At 40.3% G+C, this 9,364-nt stretch overlaps 1 protein-coding gene across 1 annotated transcript; it reads right to left on the minus strand.

Annotated features, from left to right (window-relative positions):
- Positions 1-388: 388 nt before the first annotated feature.
- Positions 389-2,368, minus strand: LOC122048382. The gene is made up of 5 exons (XM_042609953.1): positions 2,029-2,368; positions 1,297-1,941; positions 1,170-1,231; positions 897-1,108; positions 389-791 (listed from the first exon to the last, which is right to left on the minus strand). Exons 1-5 carry the CDS (start codon positions 2,366-2,368, stop codon positions 389-391), a joined length of 1,662 nt encoding a protein of 553 aa, XP_042465887.1.
- Positions 2,369-9,364: the final 6,996 nt, after the last annotated feature.

Raw genomic sequence — 9,364 nt, forward strand, 5'->3', positions numbered from 1 at the left:
ACTAATACATCTTCAATAACTGCAGCTGGGTGAGTCTGACTGCGGTCTGCTAACTGAATAACGACCCCTGTAGGTAATAATGGTCCAATCCCTAAAGTCTGAAAAACTGATCTTGGCATCACATTAATTGAAGCTCCTAAATCCAACATAGCATCCTTAAACAAACTACTCCCAATCTCACAAGGTACTGTAAACACTCCTGGATCTTCACATTTCTGGGGAGTTGGTTGAATAAGAGCAGATACATTCTTTCCTAAGCTGATCAATTCATTCCCCTTCAACTTCTTCTTATGCACACAGAGATCCTTAAGAAACTTTGCATATTTTGGAATTTGCTTGATCATTGTAAGTAAAGGAACATTTACCTCCACCTTGCTAAATAAGTTCACTAGCTCTTTAAATTCCTTAGCTCTTTAAATTCCTTAGCTCTCTCCTCTTCTACATTCTTCCTTGGTTGAGTTTTTCGTTGAGGAAAAGGCAATGGAATGCTTGGCTCTAAACCTTCTTGAACAGAATTCTGAATTCCTAAATTTCCAGATTTGCTGGGATTTGGCAATTCTGCTGGAAATTGTTCAGTTGGATATGAGCTGCTGGAAATTTCTGGAATCAAACTCCCTCCTCTTTGTGAATGCTCCAAGTCCAATGGATCAATTAGATTTGGAATAGAACTCGAATTTGGAACACTCTGATCTTCTTGAATTTCTTCACTGCTGGAGTTAGACTGCTGTAATTCTGGAAAATTTTCAGCAGCTTTTCCTTCACTTAAAAATTCCGAAATTCTCCTTCCACTCCTTAAAGTTAAGGCACTAACATTCCCTTTAGGATTAGGAGTAGTTTATGAGGGCAATTGACTGGATCCTTGGGCTTGCATTTGATTAAGGCTGGAAGCTAATTGCCCAATCTGCCTTTCTATATTCTGAATTGCTGAATCTGTCCTTTGCTGGTTTTGTTGCTGTTGCAACATATGTTGCATCAATTCTTCCAGTTTTGTCTGCTGAAACTCTGAATTTAAAGCATTACTAGAACCACCTTGAGTTAAACTCAACCTTGAAGGTGCTGGAAGTGTTTGCTGCTGCTGGAATTGAGTTGCAGGCTGGCATTGTGAGTTCTGAAAATTTTGCAAACTATGCTAATTTTGCTGATTTTAATTGGGTATTTGCTGATAAGACTGAAATTATCTCTGAGAAGGTTGGAATGGCTGCTGGAAACTTTGTTGAGGCTGCTGGAAACTCTGATTCAAGGATGGTTGTTGATGAAATGAATTACTATACTTCAAATTTGGATGATCTCTCCAACCAGGATTATAAGTAGAAGAATAAGGATCATACTTTTGAGAAAATTGAGCTCTAGAAAATGCCGCTAAAGACTCATCTTGATGAAGATTAGGGCATAACTCTGAATCATGATCTTGGCTAGAACAAATACCACAAACTCCCCTTGATTGATATGGAAACTGTGTACTAGGCAAAGTGGAAGTTTGATTAACATTATTCAATGCCAATTGTTTAACCAAAGATGTCAACTCTAACAATGAATTCCTTATCTCCTTTTGTTCATTAGAAAACATTTGCACCTCACCTACTCCTCTTGTAGTTAAAGCTCTACTTCCAAATTGTTGAGAATTTTCTGCCATATTAGAAATGAGCTCTCTAGCTTGTTCTGGAGTTTTATTCACCAAAGCTCCTCCAGCTGCCGTATCTATCATACTTCGGTCCATAGGCAATAATCCTTCATAGAAGTACTGAACTAGTAACTGCTCACTAATTTGGTGCTGAGGACAACTTGCACATAACTTCTTGAATCTCTCCCAATATTCATAAAGTGTCTCTCCCACCACTTGTTGAATACCACAGATACTTTTCCTGATAGTAGCAGTCCTTGAAGCCGGAAAGAATTTCTCCAAGAAAGCCTTCTTCATATCAATCCAAGAGGTAATATATCCTGGTGGCAAATAATATAGCCAATCCTTTGCCACTCAAATTAATGAGAATGGAAAAGCCCTTAGCTTGATATCTTCTTCTGAAATACCCTGTGGCTTCATGGTTGAGCACACCACATGGAATTCATGCAAATGTCTATTTGGGTCTTCTCCAGACAACCCTTGAAATTTAGGAAGTAAATGAATCAGCCCTGATCTCAACTCAAAATCCCCTTCTAAAGTTGGATAAGTGATGCATGAATACTTGAAAGCCTCATCAGGAGCTGCAAGCTCCTTCATTGTTCTGCTATGATCAGCCATGGAAATATCTGAATGTGATAAAGTAATCTCAGAGTCTTCTGAAGTTTTCTCTTGAATTCTCAAAGCCTTGAAAGTCCTCTCAATCTCTGGGTCTAACTCAAATAATTTGTCCTTCGAAGTCCTGGTCATGACATCAAAAACAAAATGAGTATTTAGATAAGTCCAATGAAAGCAAATGAAATGCAAAACAAAGTAATCAGAGATTTCACAATCTAGAACAATCACACTTTCCTAGTTAGTTTCCCTGGCAACGACGCCAAAATTTGGTGTCATCCATATTGCATGTCACGTGGAGCATCAAATTAATTAAAATTGGACCATTTTAAAACTTAATATAAGAGATGCAGTATAGAGTCCCAAGTCGTATTTTTCCAAGGTTTACTAGAGAATGTGCAATGTCTAAATTATAAAATTCATGATGATCTTTATTATGGAAGGGAAATTTGGATTATTTCAAATTCAAAATTGAAATTGCTAACTCTCACAAACGAATGCAATAGAATTAAAGAAAATGCATGCTTAACATGATTTATTCTGTACTACTTACTTGCTACCTGAAATTAAACTAATCCTTGAATTAAAAAAACTAATAACATCTATACTTAAGCTTGAATTCCAATAAAACCTAAACTACTGTTACAAATCAATTAAAACCTAACTGAACTCATTGGCGAATTTTTATAGAGATCAGATCTTAAAGTTGCAATGAACCATAAAAGAAATCAATTTAAGGGAACAATTCTTGACAACAATTCTAAACTAAATTGAGATCTGAGAATTCGAAACTCACTAATAGAATTGAATCTAGATCACAAATTAAAAGTTGAAACCTAAGTATGAATTGAAACCCTAACTTCTGTTTCTGATTACACTTTCAAATTCAACCAAACACTAGAACAGAAACGCCATGGTTGGATCTAACAGAACACATTTCAATTGGGTTTTTCTTGCAACGGAAGGGAAACGAAACAAATAAAAACAACAGATCTATGAATTGAAATTAAAATCAAATGAAGAACATCTACACCCAGATTAGTGTTTCATAAACTGTCTCGCTGCCAAGTTGTAGAGAAATTCTCGGAAACTCCCGTGAGTAATCACCAGATCAACTTAGAGTCACGGTTGAGAATTGAGAAGTGTTCAACTGATAGAAACCTCCCTACAAGCTTACAATCTCATCAGAATGTTCACTACCCGAAGAATAAAGGAAGAAAAATGAATCGAGATTGACAATCGATCGATCGAATCAATGCCGAAGTCGCGAGAGAATTAAAGAACAAATATGATTCAGAAATCCAGGAAAAACACCTCCAAAACTTCTGTTGCTTGGTAGATTCCCTCAGATCGGAAGAACTCCCCAAATCTGAAGTCGTCTGGAATGCGTCAGTGCGAAGATCACGGAAGAAGAACCTCCTTCAATCACAATCTGATGATCGAACAGTGGTCGCCGGCCACTCCAAATGATTCCGGTGATGACAGATCTTGAATTCCGATCTGGATGTCGATGGGAGCGTCGACGTCGCAAAGGAGGAAGACGGTGAACAGTGGCGATGACGCGAGGAACCGAGCTCAAGAAGCACCGGAGCTTCTCGCGGGTTTTAAATCCTCCTCAGATCTGATCCAACGGCTCAGAATCATCGAAGCTTGATCAACGGTGGAAAATAGCCATAAATCCGATCCAATAGTGCTGATCCTCATCTACGGTCCAGATCTGCTCCTCATTAAGTCGGATGTATCAGATGCTTGACGGATGGCCCATATCTCTCCAATCTTCAATGGACGGTCCAAATCGATCCAAAGCTTGATCGCCTCGTTAAAACTCCGATACGAGCACAACTTCGGTTCAGATTCATCTCAATCCAAAACCTTTAATGCCTACAAAATAACAAACAAATATTAGCATCAAATAAAGTCACAATAACATAATTTGTAATTAAGTCCAAAATTGATACAATGTTTAAAAATGTAATGTAAATATGAGTTCTATATATGAAAACTACATCAAACCATGATTGTATGAATGAAAATAGTATAGTAAAATCATGGTTATCAGTCGCCATAGGCAGCAACTCACTCCGATCAATCCATAGCTGATCGAACGTCTTCTTGAAAATGATGTTCACCGAACTCCCCGTGTCGATGAAGGTCTGGTGAATGGTGTAGTTGACGATCACCGCTCGGATGATCAAAGCATCATCATGAGGGATCTCTACACCCTCTAGGTCGCCGAGGCCGAAGCTGATCTGAGGCCCTTCAGCCTTCTTCTTGCTGCACCCAACAGTATGGACCTCCAACAGCCGCGCGTATGACTTCCGGGCTCGGTTAGAGTTGCCACAGGTCGATACACTGACTATCATACCTATCTCTCCTCGGGAAGCATTATTCCTATTTTCTTCTTCCCGAGCGGATCATCTATCCCGCTTGGCTGGGGCTTGGGACGAATCGGTGTCTTCCCTCCGCTAATGGTAGTGATGGTGATGACGTTCGAGCGCCCTTCTGTCATCCCGAAGCTCAGCGGATCTGGGTCGTGGTGGTCGATCCGATGAAGGTGATCGGCGGCGGTATCCTCTTGGAGTCGGTCGGCTGACTATTAGTGTCAGTCCCCAGTAGTCCCGCGTGTTGTGCGTCGTCGACTGGTGGAATGAACAAAACATAGGCGTCCATATCTTGCACTTCGACGCCTTAGGCCGCCGGACGCCACATGTTGCACGGCCTGTGGTCTGGTCTCTTGGTGCGGCCGTGCTCCTTTAACCCTCGACCCTTTTGGCAGCAGATGGCTGCTTGTCGGTCGACGTTCGGTTGATGTTGTATTCTCGGTCGGCGCCTCCTTTCTTCTGGCCGCCTGAGCTTCTTCCACATTGATATACTTATCGGCCTTCTTGAGCATGTGGTCGAAGTCCCTGGGTGGCTTTCGGATGAGTGACCGGAAGAAGTCTCCCTCGGTGAGCCCCCGAGTGAAGGCATTCATCATGGTCTTGGACGAGACCAAGGGGATGTCCATGGCCACTTGATTGAAGCGCTGAATGTACTCTCGGAGCGCTTCCTTGGGCCCTTGCTTCAGGGCGAAGAGGTTGACGCTTGTCTTCTGGTAGCGTCGGCTGCTAGCGAAGTGGTGCTGAAACACGGCTCGGAAATCCTTGAAGTTTCGTATCGAGCTGTTCGATAACCTTCTGAACCAACTGCGCTGATCCGGAGAGAGTCGTGAGGAAGACTCTGCACTTTACTCCGTCTGTATACTGGTGCAGTGTAGCTTTATTGTCGAACCGATCCAGATGATCATCGGGGTTGAACGACCCGTTGTACGTCTCAATCGCCAACGGGGTGTAGTGTCAGGGAAGAGGGTCTTGTAAGATCTCCTCTGAGAACTGCCTGTTGATCCATTCAGGAGACACGTTACTTTGGGGTGCTTTGCTTTTACGTGCGTCCCGAATGGGAGCATCGTCTGAAGATGATCCTCGCTCCTAATGCACTTGGGTTATCTCTGAGGGTGTTTTGGAACAGAGTTCGATGAAAGGGGATCGACGCAGGCGACACTTCTCCTTGTGTGCTGATCGACCTTCGATTTTGCCCCCATACGGAGAGTTGCTCCGCTTGGTCTTCTTGCCCCGCTCGCTTGTCGGCTGCTGATGTTGCAGGTTGCGGTGCTAGCCGATCAGCTATCGCCTCACTACAAAAAAAATACCCGTATAGGAGCGGTTTATTAGGAGCGATTTTAACACCGCTCTTGAAAATCAAACAATAGAAACAGTTTGAACTAAATCGTTTCTAATGCCTTACCTTTTTAGAACGGTTTTGCAATCGCTCTTATTGAATAGTTCTAACACCGATTTGAATAAACCGCTGCTTAAACCACTCTTAATGATTCAACTATTAAAAGCAATCTTGAAACTATGGTACATTTAGCAGCGGTTCTATGTTAAACGCTGCTACTAACAGTTTCTATTGCTCTAATTTCTAATAACAGTTATCAAACAGTACACTTTTAGCAGCCATTCTGTAAACCACTCTTATCGAAGTTAAAATTGATCAATATTTTTTTAAAAAAATAACAATTAAAGTGTACAATTTACTTAATGTAATTTTATTTTGTACATCTCAAATTTAAATTTATTTATTTAATATAAATATTTATTAGTCAAACAAATTATTCTTTAAATAATTTATAAAATCTTAATTTTATTTATATCATTTTCATTCTTTTCTTATTTTTATTTTTATTAAAATAAAATTCTTAATTTTATATATACCAATTTTCTTTCTTTTCTTATATGTATTTTCCTTAATATTTTTTCCCTAAACACATAACTTTCATTCCCAGCATCGCACGCAACCTCCACACCTTCATCTTCCTCTATCTATCTCCGAAATTATAAATCTCATGTCAAAAATCTTTCATCTTTTTCTATTCAACTCCGAACATAAATCTCACACCAAAAACTTTTCTTCTTCCTCTATTCAACTCCAAAATCCTAAATCTCACTCTGAAAAATCTTTCTCTTTCTTTATTCGATTTGATCCATCCTCCAATTCACACTACTAGAATATAACTTTGATATTTTTTTATAAATATTTTATAATGGCATTTATTAAAAATTATTTATTTTAAAATTAAAAAATAATATTAGATTATTTATGATCAGAATATTATTAAATATTATTATTTATATAGAATCATTATTTTTAAAACATATTAACCTTATTAATTTTTTCTCTTAAATTTTTACTTTTATTAGCCTCTAATAGCAAGTAAAGCTAACCTAAATTTTTTCCTTTCCACTTTTCAGCATCACTTTTCAGCATCAACTATAATCAAAGTCCTTTCCATAGATCATCTTAATCTCATATTCCCATAGGTAATCAAAATCGTTTACTAAACCCGACATTGTTGGACTTATTAAGAATAAATATATAGTAAAAGAAAATTATTAATTAGTTATTTAATAATTAACTAGCATATAAAATTATCTATTAGTAAGCTAAGCGATTATAAATTAATAAATAAATGAATAAATATGTCTCTTAATCTTCTCCTAATTACTACGAATAACAATATAACAAAAGAAACTATTGACTAGTTATTAAATAATTAACTAACACATAAAAATATTAATATATGTAGTCTAGTTGGTTAGGATATTAGGTTATAATTTAGGAGACCTAGGTTCGAATCCCAGTAATAACTAATTTCTTTTCCAACTTAAAAAAAAAAAAAAAAAATAGCGTCAACGGGCACTTGACCCATTGACCCGGTTAAGAGCCCGAGGTCAGTAGATGTAGGATTAATGCTCCTATAATCATGACATTTAGCCATTTTAAAATCGCTCCTATATCCATGGTGTGTAAGAGCGGTTTGAACTGCTCCTGAATATATAGTTATAGAAGTTGTTTGAAATCGTTGTTATATGTATAACCTGTAAGATCAGTTTCAAACCGTACCTATAAAGTATAACAGGAGCGGTTTTTTAATTTTTACCAACGGTTACGAAAACCGCTTCGATAGGATATAGGGACGGCGATAAGAGGAGCGATTTTCAAACCGTTGGTAAAAGTGTAGGAGTGGTTGAAAGCCGCTCTTAAAAGTCAAAAAAACCGTCCCTATATGGGTATTTTTTTTGTAGTGGGCCTGTTGTTGTTGTTGCTCGATCATTTTTGCTGCTCATGTTTGCACGAGCATCTCCAGCTCCTCCTGAGTGAGCGTCACGGTGGCTAGTCGCCCAGCGTCTTCCATCTTCTTGGCTCGGATTCAATTGACGTTCCCACAGATGGCGCCAAATATGATCCTGTCCAAAAGTCGATGAGATGGATGCTGGGGATGTGACGCTTTTGTTGACCTCTGGTGAACTTCGGTCCGACATGCAACACAAGCAGTGTCAGTGCCGAGCCAGGGAAGGGGTCTCCGGCGATGACCCTCCGACGTTCAGGTTAGTCTCCGGCGAAGCAAGAAGAAGGAGAAACGAGGATTGTAGTGCAACAGTAGAAATCACGTGTCCAAATATACCTTCGCCGATGCTTGGGCCCCTTTTATATAGAGTTTCGGAAGCGCGCGTGCACACTTCCCTAGGCGAGCACGCATCTCAAACCTTTCCCTGAAAAGATATGTCAGTAAAGTGTCCCTGACACAGTACCTTAACGGGTCGAGCATATATCTGAAGTGACAGTGGAAGCTTCCGCCGTACGATCCTCTGTTTGATCATGCCGCCTGTCAACGACACTAGTTCCCAAAAGGATGTCGAAAGATATCCTGCTGTGTCTGTTGCTTGGCCAACCGGAATAGTCGCTCGGGCGGAATTCTGCTATCCACGTGTTGTTTGCTGTCGGGCCTAGCGGGAAAGCTGCTCAGCCGGAAGTCCACTGTCTACATGCTCTTGTGCTGGGCCGAGCGAGATAGCCGCTCAGCGGGAAGTTTACTGTCCGCATGCTTGGCTGACTATCCCGCTGGGTGGGAAGTTCACTGTCTACATGCTCAGTTGATGTCGAGTCTGTTGTTAGGCCGAGCGGGGTACCCGTTCAGCCGAAGTCGAACTCTGTCGGTCATGCTTTGCTATCTTACTAAGCGGGGTGACGCTTGGCCGAAGTTGAACTCTTGATGTCCTACGCTGATGTCCTACCGAGCAGGGTGGCCACTCGGCTCGGCTTCTGCATGTCATCTCCTTTGAGCGTCGGTTCGATTGCTCCTCGTGTCGAAGACGATGGGTCGGAGCCTTAATCCCCGGTCTGAGCATGATTCTCCCAACCGATCGATATCATCCACCCATTGACCGTCTTAATTTTGATCTCCACCGTGACAACGCGGGGGGGACCATTACCGCATCAATGAGTAATACATAACAGTGGAAAATTTTTCCCACGGACTTGATCTGGAATATGGAATAATTCTCTTTAACAGTTCACATGCACATCGTACGTTTTCGGTTGATACGTACTGGTCCGGTGGTCCTGCATGCGGTCAAATCGGTTTCTGTAAATACAAACACATAATTGCATATTAATTTAATTTGCAATATAATCGTTTTCTAAAGTCATGCGATGGGCGTTAGAGTAGTATTATTTATACATCACGAAGACTGATTGCAAGGAACCATTAACTTGCAGATCCATAGTAGATGAGAAATTGAATCCATGAAT

The sequence above is a fragment of the Zingiber officinale genome, chromosome 2B (genome assembly GCF_018446385.1).
Source record: "Zingiber officinale cultivar Zhangliang chromosome 2B, Zo_v1.1, whole genome shotgun sequence".
NCBI lineage: Eukaryota > Viridiplantae > Streptophyta > Magnoliopsida > Zingiberales > Zingiberaceae > Zingiber > Zingiber officinale.

What these genes read in the sequence shown, in the direction of transcription:
- LOC122048382 (XM_042609953.1), bottom strand. Translation starts at nt 2,368, where the DNA reads ATGACCAGGACTTCGAAGGACAAATTATTTGAGTTAGACCCAGAGATT. An exon ending in TTCTTCTACTTATAATCCTG is followed by an intron (nt 1,232 to 1,296) that starts GTTGGAGAGATC and finishes TCCTTGAATCAG; the next exon opens with AGTTTCCAGCAGCCTCAACA. An exon ending in AATATAGAAAGGCAGATTGG is followed by an intron (nt 792 to 896) that starts GCAATTAGCTTC and finishes CTTAACTTTAAG; the next exon opens with GAGTGGAAGGAGAATTTCGG.